Here is a 15,372-nt window from a genome sequence, read left to right as displayed (position 1 = left end):
AGTACAGTCCGACGCATGCGCATCGAAGTGCAGTCTCGAATCTGATACGCTCACCTATAGGTTGTGGAAATGCGAAGGTTGTGGGATCGTTCCCCACCAGCGGCAAGTTGTTTTTTTCATCCACTTTCATTTCCATCGATTTGTTGTTTCCTTATTTCATTTATTAAGCACAAGTAATTTCCTCTATGTTGTCCTTGGTGTCAGAGTTCGTTGGCTTCTTATGACACACGTATAGGTGTCAGGTATGCGAGAGTCTATATCACAGTTTTATTTATTTATTACGAACATATATTTGAAAAGTCGAAAAGTTGTTCCGTATAGTATGCAGGTGAATTTATGGAAGGAGCGGTAAATACCTGCACGAAAAATGAGTGTGCAGGTAGCCAATCAAACAAAATTGTAATTTATTACCTATTTGTATAATTACTAACATTGAGTCACATATAATGTTCAGAGACAGTCCGTGGCGTGCGTTCTAGCGCACCTTGACAATAGACCATTGTCAGTTGCAACCATTTTCACATATCGCCGACTGAAGACATCGCAGCTGAAGGCGACGAAGGGACTACTTCGGTTTATGAAGGATACGGGCTTGGACAAGCGGTTGTGACAGTGATGTCACGTACCGCACAAGAGTGACAGACTGTAACCAACGATGTGTGTGCCGTGTTATGTGCCCTCTATCTCTTCTCCCCATCTTTCATCCCCCCCATCCCACTCCCATGTGTAGGGTAGCAAACCGGTTAGGAAAAACTGGTTAACCTCCCTGCCTTCCTTCTCCATTTTTTCCTTCCTTCCTTGAGTCACATGTTGCAGTTGCGAAATTGAAGCCGCGCTGTTTTGCAATCACTTTTTTACAGCAGAAATTGGGAAATTAACCCCGTTTCCGAGACCTCTCGCTCAAAATGTCAGACTGAAATACATTGTCATTCCAACCCTTGCGCCATTAAACACCAAACATCATTGTCATTCCAGTTGTGTTTCCTAAATGGGGCGCCAAGCAGCTCGGTTTTGACTGTAACCGCAACTTTTTTTGCCGATTTTGGAAACCGCTATCTCGAAAAGGGTTTTAGTACTGCGTGACTTCACTACTGCTGGCCCTCAATTCAGCAACTGAAAGACGTGCAGCACATTTAATATTTAGAAAGTTAATTAGTGAATTGTTGTTATTAGCTATCGCGCATGTAACGGCGGCCTTCACAGGTGATCCACTCGAACATCTTCAGCAGTGCTATATGCTCCATGCAATTTTTATAATTTCTAGACTCGAACGTTTTCACCATGTGTCGTTTGCGTTCGTTGTCTCCGGACATGCGGATGCACTTCCCGCCTGGGTTACCACCACGTGAACAGACCATGCTCTACCGTTTATAGCTAGGCGTTGCCTTCATGAACTCATATAAATCATCATCATCATCATCATCATCATCATCATCATTATCATCGTCATCAGCCTGGTTACGCCCACTGCAAGGCAAAGGCCTCTCCCATACTTCTCCAACTACCCCGGTCATGTACTAATTGTGGCCATGTTATCCCTGCAAACTTCTTAATCTCATCCGCCCACCTAACTTTCTGCCGTCCCCTGCTACGCTTCCCTTCCCTTGGAATCTAGTCCGTAACCCTTAATGACCATCGGTTATCTTCCCTCCTCATTACATGTCCTGCCCATGCCCATTTCTTTTTCTTGATTTCAACTAAGATGTCATTAACTCGCGTCTGTTCCCTCACCCAATCTGCTCTTTTCTTATCCCTTAACGTTACACCTATCCTTCTTTCCATACCTCGTTGCGTCGTCCTCAATTAAAGTAGAACCTCTTTCGCAAGCCTCCAGGTTTCTTCCCCGTACGTGAGTACTGGTAAGACACAGCTGTTATGCACTTTTCTCTTGAGGGATAATTGCAACGTGCTGTTCATGATCTGAGAATGCCTGCTAAACGCTCCCCCGCCCATTCTTATTCTTCATAGAACTCATATGCTTTCCTTATTGGAATGGCCAACAGCCCCACGTGCGACACATGCAACCGCGATGAGAATCTCGCGCATATTATGTGTCTATTCGCGATATAGTGCCCAGAGAGAAGTGCTGTGCAGAATACTGGACCAGTTGGACAATCGTCCACTATCAGAACTCAAGGCTTTAGATCAGTGCTCCGAAAGAACATCCGCGTTGAAGGCCTTACTCGCGTTATTAAGGTCTACGGGGCTTCACGATACATTTTAAAAATGCCGTCACCTACCGCTCTACAGTGTACGTACTTTGTTCATGCTTGTTTCTCTATCTCCCCCTTCCACTCTCTTTCTCTTTTTATCCCTCTTAAACCCTGCCCCCGTGCAGGGTAGCCAACCGGAACTACTTCTGGTTAACCTCCCTGCCTTTCTATATATTCTTTTCTCTCTCTAGAAATGTTGTAATAAAGAAAAAAATACTAAGAAAAAAAATGATGGTGCATTCGCTTCATCGCACATTGAAACGACCTCCCGGACCCCACTGCATCCATATTGAACTACGAGACGTTTCGTAAATTTCCACTCACTGCATTCTTCATATATTGCATAACAACGTTCCACTGTATTTCTACTTGATTTTTTACCTTGGATATGGCACATTATTGGACTTTGTATTAGGCGTTGTGGGTTGTGTGTACTTTTTGTGGGGAGGGGGGGGGGCATATATGGCATGTTGGATCGCTGCCCTTCGTTGGGCCTCCAAGGTTTTGTAAATAGGAACATAATTAATAAATAGCAGCCATTGAACGTTCACGTGATCAGTGCTGGTCGAAGCAACGCAAGCACTGTTGGGGGTCCCACCAAAATTACTTTTTTGATAGCATGTTTCTTGTATCTATGCTACATAGCTCATCTCATTCGAGCGAAATATGCGAATAAAGCGGCTACTTTATTTTAGCTGAATTTCATAGCTGTCATTCATTGAAAAACTCTGATTCACTTCTGCAGAAAGAATACAATAGAAATTCACGTTATTTTTAATTTCTTTTTCCTCGTACGCGGATGATATAGACGAACCGGTCTGTTCAAGCGCCCGTTATGATAACAGCAGAACTGTGTGTCATAACTCAATTGTAGTTGTAATGGTCGCAAATGTTTCTCAAAGATTTTTCTTCGCGACTTTTTCTCGAAGAGCCATCAAAAACTGGTCACTAAGCTAAAACAAAGCGAACGGACTTCACTAATGCGCACATAAATCACATTTGCGCAGAAATCTTGCTGCACGGGAGTTTGACCTTTCGCAGAACCGTGATCGTATATTCAACTTCTGCTGGAAAGTGACACTTAGTACCGATATATGTAAGGGAAGAAAAAAATATATTTTCAGGCTGCGCCTATTGGTCCTAATAACAGCCACGCCACCGCGTGACATCCTGCAGGTAACTCAGAGTGTATCTGTCACCCAACCCCAAAATAACGTATATAAAGATTTGCTGAATAACTGCAGCGCGTTATACTGAGAAATAATTTCTGTCTTACGTCACAGCAGCAGGCTGCAACCACTCAGCATGTACGACCAACTAACTTCAACCTTAGATCTTATAAAGTTTTGCCGACCTTGGTTTTGCTTCCAGCATCTAGTACTAGCAAATATAGTATGCCGACCTTCTTCTTAATTTTTTTTTTGAGAGCTCGCTTTGCGGCAGAAAACGTTCGGTGCGCGCAAGTTATGTATACATGTATAGTTGATTATGTGTCAGAAAATTTAACGAGGGTCTTTAGTGAAGACCATAGATCCACAGATGGTAGTCACGTGGGCGCCTTGGGTTTAGCCCCACTTTTCACTGGTAGTGGCGCCTTGAGGACAGTTCCGCAAGAGGTGCGGTAGATCTGCGAGGACAATTGGGTGATGGCAGAAGGGACAAGTTGTGCCGAAGGCAGCCCTTCGGTCCGAATCCCGTATAGACATGCTGCAGCTTTGACTTTGAATTTGACTTTATTGAAATTCAGACGATGTACAGTTGTCCAGGTGAAGTACATTCCAGGTCCAGGTGAAGTACACCGTACATTCAAAGCTGGCGTCAATGTAGCACACGCAGGTATCCTTTAAACACAACCTCCTCGCGGCGGGAACGGCCGGGTGGTCACGTGATCCGCATGCCGAGTTATGAATGCTCGTGTAGAGCGTTGAAGGAGTTCAGCTTTTTTTAATGGCCATGTGTTGCGCGGGGCATTGCGGGAAGAGCGGCAGTGGATGTATCACTGGAGGTTGGTGACTGGCTGCGTCTCCCTGGATGCGTACCTGACGAAGATGAAACGGTTGTCTAAACAATTCGTCGATGCTTCACGATTCAGTTTATTGGGGAAAGAGAATCCGCTCACTACTTTGCGAAGGCCTCTCATCGCTTGGGCCGAATCTGTGTAACTTGTTTTGGTGTTTCTTGTGGTAGTTGTGACCGCAACGTAAGCAATGCATCATATATAGTCGGCAGCTCGGCGAATATACACGGCACCGCAGGCGGAACTGTGACAGGGACATGTTTGAAGAGGGATTAAGGCTGAACAAGTTAGGGGCAGTAACAACTACGTGGCCGGTGACACTGGCATTAAGAAATGCTTAGCCTTCTCCGACGTCTTCCCTCGCAGTATGGCAGCTGTGGAGTTTGTCGCTGGATTGTACTGTAGATGCGACCAAGAGGCCTGCTGGCTCTTGCTTGCGTGACCATGTTGGTAGGTTGGTGTGGCCATGCTGTGAAGGATTTGTATGTTGTCACCGTGCAACTGTGTAATGCTTGAACTGCCGGGTGATCTGAAAGGTTACAACGACAGCATGAGCGCCTCTGATGAACTAATTCATCTAACGTCTTGGGGCCTGTTATCCCTTGTAAAATTGCAAAAGTAAGGGTGAGGCGTGGAAGTCAGTCAACAGTTCGCAATGCATCTATGTTTGCCACCTCTAACCACTCCCAGTCCTTGTTGAAATTGGCTGATGTTGAAATTTTGCTCGATAGACGACCCTTGGCTGCCATGTACAGCGGACGAGTGATATGGGGCTATCGAACTTCTAGCGCCGCCGGCGTTTGAAGATATGCGCCTAACAAGATGTAGCAGCTGGGTTGAGCGACGGCGTGCTTCTCTCAGCCATGGAGCTGTCAAGCCAGAAGCCGCAATATAGAGACCTAAAACACGAACAGACTCCATGTTTGGAACAGGGCGACCATAAAGGGTAAGAGAAAGGGTCTACTGGGCAGCCGGCGGCTGCATGCCCCGACGAACAGTAACTGAGACCAGGACAGTATTTTTCCACTGAGAGCTCCAGGCCGATGGCTGTCCGTCAACTGTCAGTCACATTTAGAGCCTCTTGCAGAGCACGTTCCTGTATCTTCAAATCATAGAGGGTGAACCATACCTGGATATACAGTATGCATACTTAAAACGTATACATGTATAGTTAAACTCCCCCCTCTCTCTCCTCCTCCCGCCGCTGTATAAAGCTTGCGTGCGTGATATTTCTTTGTACTCAATACGAATTCACATCTTTCATTAGGACAGCACGCATGAATTACAATTCAACGAACACATCTTAACTTCAGACGCGCTTTGAGGCACCCCGACAATTTTATTTCAGCAGTATAGCACGTGCCTTTGAACTCGTGAATGATCTCGTTTATAATACGTTATTTGCAACTCTAGAAATTTTATACTTGAATTAGCTGCCACGTAATTATGGTGTTTTGTTGTCCTTGTTCTTCCTTGCTTGCTGGTTACGTTCTTGCTAACTACTATATGACTTTTTTTTCGTTTAAGCTGGGCCCAATGATTTTATTGTGCACTCGCTTGTGTTCTACGTTGCATTTCTCAACTGCATAAGTGCATAACAGTTTCTACTTGTAATTACACCTTGTTTAGCGCCCCCTCCTCCCCGATGCCTACTCCCTCTGTTACGTAATCCTTCATCTCTGGAGTCTGTGAGGCTCTGCGTGGAAGTAAGCTGTGGTGCTGACTGGCATACTGATATGTGCGGTCGTGCCGTTCCGAGGTAACTACGCAAACATTTGAGAAAGAGAGCATTAAGCGACAATTATCTTCGCTACAAAGAAAGGCCTAACAATCCGCGCTGCTTTAACTACATCGCCTTACGGGCTGTGATGTAATGGTCTGCCCGAGGTGCAGTAATAAAAGGGCCTTGCTCAATTAGACGCTTGGTCACTCTAATCTGCCAACTGACTTATGTTAACAAACATCACTTTGCAAGTCTTTATCTCGCGGTTGCCTTTTGTGTGCACTCTTGTCTCCAACGCCATAACTCCTCGTTGGAAGTGTGAAACACGCCGCACTGCTTCACGTGGTCAAGCAATTAGTGTCCAGCGAAAGCTAGCATAAACGAATGGTAAATAGCAAGTGGTCTTTTTGCTGCTTATAGCTACAGTATAAAGAATAACACACACCGGGACGCGAAACAATCGTACGCTTTCTGGGGCTTGAGTGGGCAGCGCGTTTTTTGTTTGCCTGCAGAGCTTTCTATTTTGCACGTCATTTAATATCCGTGAGATGCGCCTACTACTCCTTTGTGGCGCCTTAGACTTATACCTTGTCATCTTCACGGCTAACGTTCTTTTTTTTTTTATCGTCATTTATAAACCGCACGACCAGGCCATCTTGTCGTGAGGTCATTTAGAGCAGTGGAGTTGGCGGTTCCCGGCTACCTGCGTTTCATTCTGCCTCGGACCCATCCCAACAAAGCTCTCGTCACTGGCACGAGCCTCGACGCTTAGGCAGTCCAACAAAGGAGCCTGCTTTTTCTCGTCCCATTTTCTGCCTTTTCTTTTATGGACGTTGCGATGTGCCAACGACACAATGCTTTCAGACCGGCCTCCGCAGAAGCTGACAGCCCCTTCTTCGCAGCTCTGACCCACTCTAATACTTCTTTTGTACTCGAAAATGGATCACACACTCGCGCTTCCTGAATTCCCTTTAAGAAGGGCGCTTTCAACAAGCAGGTTGTTTTCTTCGCACTGATTTTTGTTTTCTTTCTCACTGCATATTCATGCGTTAACTCGACTGCCGCAGGATGTCTCACGCTATAAGCACCTGAGCGACTTTTCTGGATCCTAATTTAATCCAGTTTGTGTGTTTTACTCCTCTCCGAGGGTTCACAGGTGCGAATGAAGTGTGACCGGGGTGGTTACTGAAGCGCACTTATCGAGCGAGCACGTGGCGTCGGAAAGTGCGAGTGTACTTGCAGCAAACTCCGTGGCAGGTCGACCAAGTACCCCGTCACAGTGTGCAGCTCATTCCCTTTCGCGCCAGCGCGTTTCCTCTGCGCAATGCAAGCGCCTCTGCCCAGCGCGCCTGCTTGATTTCTTTCAACAAACCGGCACGCTATACCTGGAGAGTTGCGCTCCATCCGTTTGTCACGGGGTGGTTGCTACCAACCAGGAAGAGGGTGATCGTAAGATCCGCGGACGTCCCTCCGGATGCGGCGGATCGCGAACGGAAACACAAAGCATGCAGGGCCGACCGCTATTACGCTCGCGAGCCGAAGCCAGGCGTTACAGAGAGAGAGAGAGAGAGCCATAACACAGCGACCTTGCACACCTGACTGACGCCATATCGTAAAACGCTTCCACTTGAACCCTCAGCGCAAGCATTGTCGGGTGGCGCCGAGAAAACTTTGGAAGTGTGGCGCCCAAGAGGAGGTGTTGCATTGTGGGGTGCCTCCCACCAGTCTACCGTCTTGGCGAGAGCAATCTTCTCCGTCGCGCACCGGCGCACTGGCGGAAAGGCACCCCCCCCCCCCCCCCCTCCACTTCCCTTACCGTTTGTCTCCCGCAATGCAGCGGGCATGCAAGATTTGCCGAATCCCCGGGAATTCTGTCGAGTGCGCCGCTCCACTGTCAGCACGCTCCATTCCCCCGTTTCTTCGCAACGACCATCACACACACACACTCTCTCTCTCTCTCTTTTCCTTTGCTTATTCTTCTCATTCTCTTTCTCCCTCGATCAGCAACGCCTGAAGAGAGATCCCGCAGCGACGTGTCTGCCACAGCCGGGGGCATACTCACTCGGCCGAACACGTTGGGGAGAACGCTATACTCGGACTCTTGGGCGAAACACAGGCTTCGCATAAGGAAGAAAGAGATGAAGAGAGAGAGAGGGTGGGGGGTCCAACTCGAGCTTTCCGCTCAGGTGGCTCCGTTTAAGGGGCCGCGCGCGAACCATGGACCCCCTTCTCCTTCGGCGGAGAAAACTCTTGCCGTCCCGTGCTGTACGCGTTCCTGGCCTCCGCGGCGGCGTCGGCGGCCGAAACAATCTGCACTCCTTTCCTCCTCGATCTTCCTTCTTAACTCCTCGCCTTGTCCGCCCGAAGAGGAGGCTGCTGGCCTGCCAGCTGAGGAGCGCAGCGGAGGAAGGTGAGAAGGCGCTAGCTGGCAGGATTCAGTTCAGCGATCCATTTTATTCACCCGAGCCGGCCGTCGATAGAACGGACCGGTTCTCCTTTCTCGCGCGGTCCGGCACCACCTTCACGCCGAGGGTCTGTCAGAGGTGAGGGAAATGTTAGGGGGAAGGCGGAGGGCGGCCGTCGTCTTTTGTTCGCGTGCCGCCGACGTGCGGCTCGCAGCTGGGCAACCTGTTTCGACGCGGCGATGCGGACGCTGTCGTTCGGGGGGCTGCGCAACGCTCCCGCGGCGAGAAAGTCCCGTTGCGCGCGGCATCTCGGAAGGTCAAGGCGCTCAGGTGATGACCCGCACCGGGGGAGCAGCCCAGAGGGCGGAGGAACCGTTCGAGCGAAACGAGAAGCTGCCGGCATCGAATTTCGCGCCGCACCCGGGAAAGGGCCTGAGAGACACGACGCCTGCAACCTCGATGGTCCGGAGTGGTACGCCGTATCGAACGTCTCCGCGGTGTCCGGCGGCTCCTGGAGGAGGATGTAGTTGCTCGGTGACGTTGGTGCTTTCGACGGATGCGCGCGAAGCCGAGGAATGTGTTCGTCGCGATCGGCGTGTCTTGTGTGTTCCTGTGCCAGTGAACGTGAACGGGTGTAACGGTCTGGTTACAGACGAGAAGGCTAGAAGTGACTAGAACGGCTAGAAGTGCTTAAACCGGCGATGTACGCTTTCTTCGCTCCTTTACACGTTTTATTGAACTAAACTCATTCAAAAGAAAAGTAAGCGCATCTGTTTTGTTGGTGCGGGCCGAATGAATCTACAGTGCCAAAGATCATACTCAGTGCTGATGACTCATCTCTCTCTCTTTTTTTCTTCAAGGTAATTATTTTTGAGCTCCACCGCGCGACTTAACGTTAGCAGCCTGGATCAACTCATGTTATCGCGTTTTACTTTCAAGGACTTCGGAAGCGAGACGACCAAATTTCATCAACATTGACTGTCGTGACTAAGTGTCGGAATCTTACCGCGACTTTCGGTGGAGAGGCATTCTTCCAATATGCATCCTTTTCGCTACAATTAAGTCAGTGCGTCACATGGCGAACTTTGCCACAATCACAGCAGAGGGATGAGTGCATGGCCGTAAACCTAAGTGTGGAGTGGCTTAGATTCGAACGTTTACCATGTTCGCCAACGCAAGTTGCCTGTGTATGACGAAGACATAGTGCTTGCCGATTCGCTGGACGCGCTAAACATTTCATCCTGTAGCAACCTTTCGGAACTGCTATTCACAAACGGCCGTTTAGCACCGCTCGTTCTCGTTACATCGCTCGTCACCGTCGCAGCATCGTTCATCATATGTCACGCCCATGGTATAGTTTGCCCCTGTGTCAAATTGTGATTGCCGACTGTCATGTTTCCCGCTTGTCGTTCCAACTGCATGCCGACGGGCGCAGCACGCTTGTCCCTTGGAGAACTCCATCCGTCATGCGCAAAGTCTGAGACGACGTCCTCGTTTCTCACCGCCTCCCGACGCCTCTCGAAGAGCAGCCGAGCGAAGCTATTAAGGGGCGACGATACATAATGGAAGCATGTTCGCCCTTTTCGCCGCCTCGCTTCTTCTGGGCCCTCTCGCGATGAGCGCGAGGACGACGTCGTCGCCCGTCGCCGAAGGGGTCGACCCGGACGTCTCGCGTCACCACGGGGGCGACCTCTTCCGGGACTGCGGGGGCTGCGGTCCGGACGCCTCCCAGGCTCCCGGTGGCGACGACGACGACCCGTGCAGGTGCCAGTGCGCGCCGTCGCACCACACCTACCGCGAGGACATACGGACTTGCGTGCGGGACCTGGGCGAGTGCCGACTCGGAGCCTTCGTACGGCCCGGCGCGCCGATGGAGCAGATACCGCTGGTGTTCCTGCCGCTGGCCGGACAGATCGTCCACCCCGGGGCCCATCTCAGCCTGACGGGTAAGCCCGAACGCCTGAAATGGCGTGCGGAGGAAGTAATGTGCGCCTAAGAATACGTGAGCGCCTTGTATGAATGCAAAAGAAGTATAGAATAGCAGCTTGGGCTTGTTGGTTTTCCGTCCTGTCTACGTTTCGCACTGTTAACATCAAGAAACGAAATATGTATACTACGGCGCACCAAATATAAACGAGACCCCCCCCCCTCTTTTTTCTTTTTTTTTTTTTTTTTTTGCAGAGCGCGTTTTGTTTGTATAGGAGCGCGCTGCCGCTTAAGGAACTACGTGAGCCAGGAGTCACGTGAGCAGCCGATCGGTCTCGTTACGTTAATTCCGTAGTCCGTCATAACGTGTCTGAGAAAAAGGTGCATGCGTCGATTGTGCTTCGTATTATTACCCAGCTTCTTGATCCCCAGGGTGTAAAACCGACCGAAATAGCAAACGAAGCTGCCGTGTAGTCCGTGGATCAAACACGGTCAAGGCGGCGTGCGTTTGCCTGATATAAGGAACTCACGGAAAGCCGTGAAGAGGTTGAAAACGAGAAAGCCGTGATCGTCGCCCACTGACAGGTACAACTCGGCTGTCAGCTGGCAAGTTGCTCGCAGCAGCTTTGTGGCAGCACCGGGGCAGTTTGTACAGTGTTTTCTCGCACGATCGTCGCACCAACAGTGCTGCATATTAATGTGAGCTTTTAAGCGAGACTAAGTTTGCTTATCGCCACAAAATGCTTGACCAATCAATGCGTAAAATGATTATTCTTCACGGCAACACGAGACCACGCGTTGCTTAGGCAAAATTATCATTATCGCTTAGGCAAAATTAAGGTAAATGGGTTATACCACTCGAGCACATTCCCTATAGCTCTTCTGTATTACACTTACTTTGTCATTGTATTAGTGTTTAATAATAATTTGATTGATTGATAAAGAGAAATCGTCCTGTGACTTTCGTATTCTTGAGCCACTCAAAAAGCCTCTGCGAGGCCAATTATTCGACGACGACGAAGGAGGGGAGGAGTACGCCCGCGACTGGCTGCTGACACAGCCCACTTCTTAAGTTGACGGGATCAAAAGGCTGCCGATTCGCTATGAAAAATGCAATTATAAATTAGAAGATTATACAAAAAATAATGTACCGCTGGTTGATTTCTCACTAGCCATAAAAAAAAACACAAAATGAGAATCTAGTTTGTATTTGATGCCCCCTTTTTTATTATGGAAATGAAAATAAAGGAAAGAGATTTAGTGACCAGGTAATGGTGACGGCTACTTCTTTTCGCATAGCAGCAACAACACTATAATATGTAGAAAAGTAACGAGACACTAATTCATCGAGTGCACCTTGATCCACCCTTCTATTACGAAGCTGATCTTTCTGTGTAGTAATGAAAATCATCAAAACGTGCCACGTTGATTAGCTAGAGTACATTGTTTGATCCCCGCCCTGGCTGCCACATTTCGATGAAGGCAAAATGCAAGATATCTTAGTGCTTAGATTTAGGGCACGTTGAAGAATCCCAGGGGGCCAAAATTAATCTGGAGTCCCCCACCACGCGGGCCTCATAATCATATCCTGGTTTTGGCACGTAAAGCCTTAGAACTTGTTCGTTCGTTTTCTTTCTTGTTTTTCGTTTCTTTCTGAGAGTATGATTGATCTAAACTTTCTTCATGCAGCGTAACGGTGGCTATGAATAGAACAGAACGATCAGACAGAATGGTGGCTTGTCCGCGGGGACGTAAATAGGTACTTGGCTACTAGTCTAGGAAAGTACAAACGCACCATCGCAGCACTTCGAGATGTTGCCTCAGGCGTTGCCTCCATGCTTATTTTTGTGTGTGATCCTAATAATATTTCTTTGATAAGCACCGGGTACCATTATTGCACTCCTCCGCTGCAAACTTTTCCTGCGTGAGTTCAAACCAGCAAGCTATGGCGTTCGCCTATTCGCGCATGTGACGCTTCAGCATTCCGCATTGCTCGGTTGTTCAGTGCAGTCGTGGCATGTGTGCCTTATTGCACCGACCTTTATTTTCAGAAGATTGATGGATTTGATTTGACACCCTTTCTAGACGCAATAGAACAAATAACGCTCTTGACAGAAAAGAAAGATTGGCAATTGTCACGTTACGGAAAACAGAATTATTTTTCCCTGGTCACAGCGACGTCTGCTCGAGTTGCCTTAAACGCGTTGTCGTTTATTTTTATTTTTTAAACCGTCGGGATTGAATAAAAAGTTTACTGTCACTTCAGTATTCTTACATGATTTCAATGCGAAAGGATTATGATTTCTATAAGTTAATGGTTACGTCCATGATACGTGACGTCATACTTGTCACGTGCCCTTCACAACTGTGCCTTAATGTACCTTCAGTTCAGTTCAGTTTCAGTTTATTATTCTTTTCATCAAACTTAATTTTACCAAACATAATCCACTTTAATGCACCTCGTCCACTTTAATCCACCCTAATCCACTCTCATCCGCCTTAGCCTATTTTAATTCACCTTCGTTCACTTTTACTTCACCTTACTTCACTTTACTCCGTCTTATGTCACCTTACTCCAGCTTGTTCTAATTGTAATTTGTTCGACTTCACTCTAGTCCCCCTTAATTTCTGTTTATTCACTTTAATTAAGTATAATCACACCTAACTACTACTAATTAAAGTTGTTATACCATTTCCTCTCTTATGTATTACTGCTGACACCATACAAGATGCTGATGACGTCACACTCATTTTTGGTACCACTCGTTGCGAACCACACCGGCTTTTCTGCCCCATGGGACATACAATGCTATTGCATTAAGAACAAAATAAACAAAAACCATAGTCGCCGTCAGTTGCCGTCCTCGTGGTTGTGCGGACAGATATTCTTCATATATATTATCCTAATATTTCCTACCCTTCTTCCATCCCTCACTGCAGCAAAGCCAACCAGACAGATAATCTGGTTGTTCTCTTTTCCTTTCATATTTCGTTTCTTCTCTATCTCTCTCTTCTATCTCGGTGCCACGATTTTGATGCTGCCTTGCTAGTTCTCACATCTACTGGTAATTACTGGTAATAAGCAATGACGTATCTTTTTCTTTGTGTGTGAAGTGCAGCCACAACGTCAGTTTTCACATAAAAGGAAAATACTCCATCGGCAATATTTCCGCCAACACTTAATATCTCGCGGCAAGAAAACTTAACGGCAGCACGTGGCATAGTAAATATAAAGTTGCTTTATCTGCGGGAGGATGGGCGGGAGCGGAGGAGAGGTAAATAATTCTTCACAGCGCACAAAACTTTTGCCACGCAAGCAGCCACGTTTAAGCACACGTTAGCCCTTAGCCGTCCTTCGTCCCCCTACCACGTCCCCTTTATCTTATTCTTTAAATTTGTTACGTAAGTGGACACGCATGTGAGACTGTCCTTCACGAATGTGGAGGGCCAGTTTCTCACCACATGTCCTTGCACCGTCGCATTTTAAACGGCTATTCCTTGGCGTTGGGCTTCCGTGTCAGGCTTTCGCTGAAACTCTAATCGGTCGAGCCATTGCCAAATAAGTACACAGGCTATGTAGCCTGCGATTGCCAGGCTCACTCAGTCTGGTTAAGGCGGCAGTTTCTGCGCTGTACCACTAGTCCCGAGGCGCTGGGAAATGCAAACAACTCCCGTACCTATCAATCAGTGTGTGAAGCGTCGGGCTCGTCACAGGAATCGACGGCACACAGCCGATAGACATACGTATATCGTGACGGCTCGGATCATCCCATGTATACTTCCGACGAAGGCTGTATATAGGTCTGCAAATGCACCGTTTGTTGGTATAACGTTCGCTTCAAAAGGCGTTCTCTGGGAAAGGTCCACGCGCGCCTATTTTGTTTGACTATGTACGCGTCTTTTCGAGTGACGCAAACGGGGGTGTTCGCATTCGTAGCACGCTGCTCCTAACAGCACGTAAAGCCGCGTGGGTCAACGCGACAAGGAACCTCGCGACAGTGTCCGGAGAACGTGACTCGGTTGTCTGATCGGAGACAGACAGGAGCGTGGTGAACTGGTAAGGCGTAGGTGAGGAAAGCACATGGACGGCTCGGACTTCCATTGTCCTGTCCTTTCTGTCGGGACCCGCCGGTAATTCACTTTCACGACTCGCGTGGGTGCATCCCAGGGCTTCTTCGTGAACACAGTGAAAATTAAGGGGGAAATTGCGTTTGCGATTCTCCAAGCGTTCCCCTGGCGGAGTTTCCCAATGTAATCGTTGCATTTCCTTGGAACAGGTAATAGCGCATAGTTGTAGTGGAAAACGAGTCTTCCAAGAGTAATACCGAAAATGGTGTCCATCGTTTTGTTTCGTTTTAAATGCGAGGCCTAAGTAACCTCGACTCGTGGTCCATCAGTTCTCATCCTCGCCTTCACCTTGCGGCATGTACCCACGAAGGGTAATTAGCCAGGGTTATATAGCAATGGAAACATAATATTAAATACTTGCTTCTCGTTATACATGATCATTCAGTACTGCTTATGTTTAAGTAATAACGATTATAAATTCTTTCTGTCTCCTTACGCTTCTTTCTTCTACTGCCGTTTGGTTTATTTTTCATTCTCTGCATTTTTTTCATCTTTTTAATGTCGCTGTTTTCGCACAACATCAGTAATCCCAACCTGAATTAAATGAGCAAACGCAGAAACCAGCTTTGATGACTTATACAAACTTCATAGAAACGTTGAGCTGTGGTTTGCTATAGTTACGCCTGCAAAGAAGTTGCGCTGTCGCAAGTCTCTACAAACCACGTGAGGCTCATATGTCCAATGGAAAGTGATGTAATAGAAAACTTTATTGAGGTCCATCGGAACGTACACTACCACGTAACTGGCCGCTCCATGGAAAGCGATAAAAAAATTCACGCATACCTTGAAATGATTGAGCACTGATAATGTTATTATTGTTTTTTTCCTTTGCGTAGAGAAGAAAGAATGTGGTAAGAGTGCTCGTCGAATATTATGCGTTGTCAGGATTGGGCGCTCAGTCCCATCGCTCGTGATCCGTTGTCAAGATTGGAGTCCGGCATGAATTAGAAGGTAGCTGGC

At 47.8% G+C, this 15,372-nt stretch overlaps 1 protein-coding gene across 1 annotated transcript in view; it reads left to right on the top strand.

The window, feature by feature from the left end:
* The first annotated feature begins 9,973 nt into the window (after positions 1-9,973).
* The window catches only part of sha (shavenoid), a 48,461-nt gene continuing 43,062 nt past the window's right edge, over positions 9,974-15,372 (top strand). The window contains exon 1 of the mRNA XM_055069190.2: positions 9,974-10,304. Within this exon, the coding sequence (XP_054925165.2) occupies positions 9,974-10,304 (331 nt within the window). The remainder of the gene's footprint in view (positions 10,305-15,372) is intronic.

Source organism: Dermacentor andersoni, chromosome 9, assembly GCF_023375885.2.
Source record: "Dermacentor andersoni chromosome 9, qqDerAnde1_hic_scaffold, whole genome shotgun sequence".
Taxonomy (NCBI): Eukaryota; Metazoa; Arthropoda; class Arachnida; order Ixodida; family Ixodidae; genus Dermacentor; species Dermacentor andersoni.
Note: the sequence above shows the minus strand (reverse complement) of the source record. Positions and strands in the feature narration are given on the sequence as shown.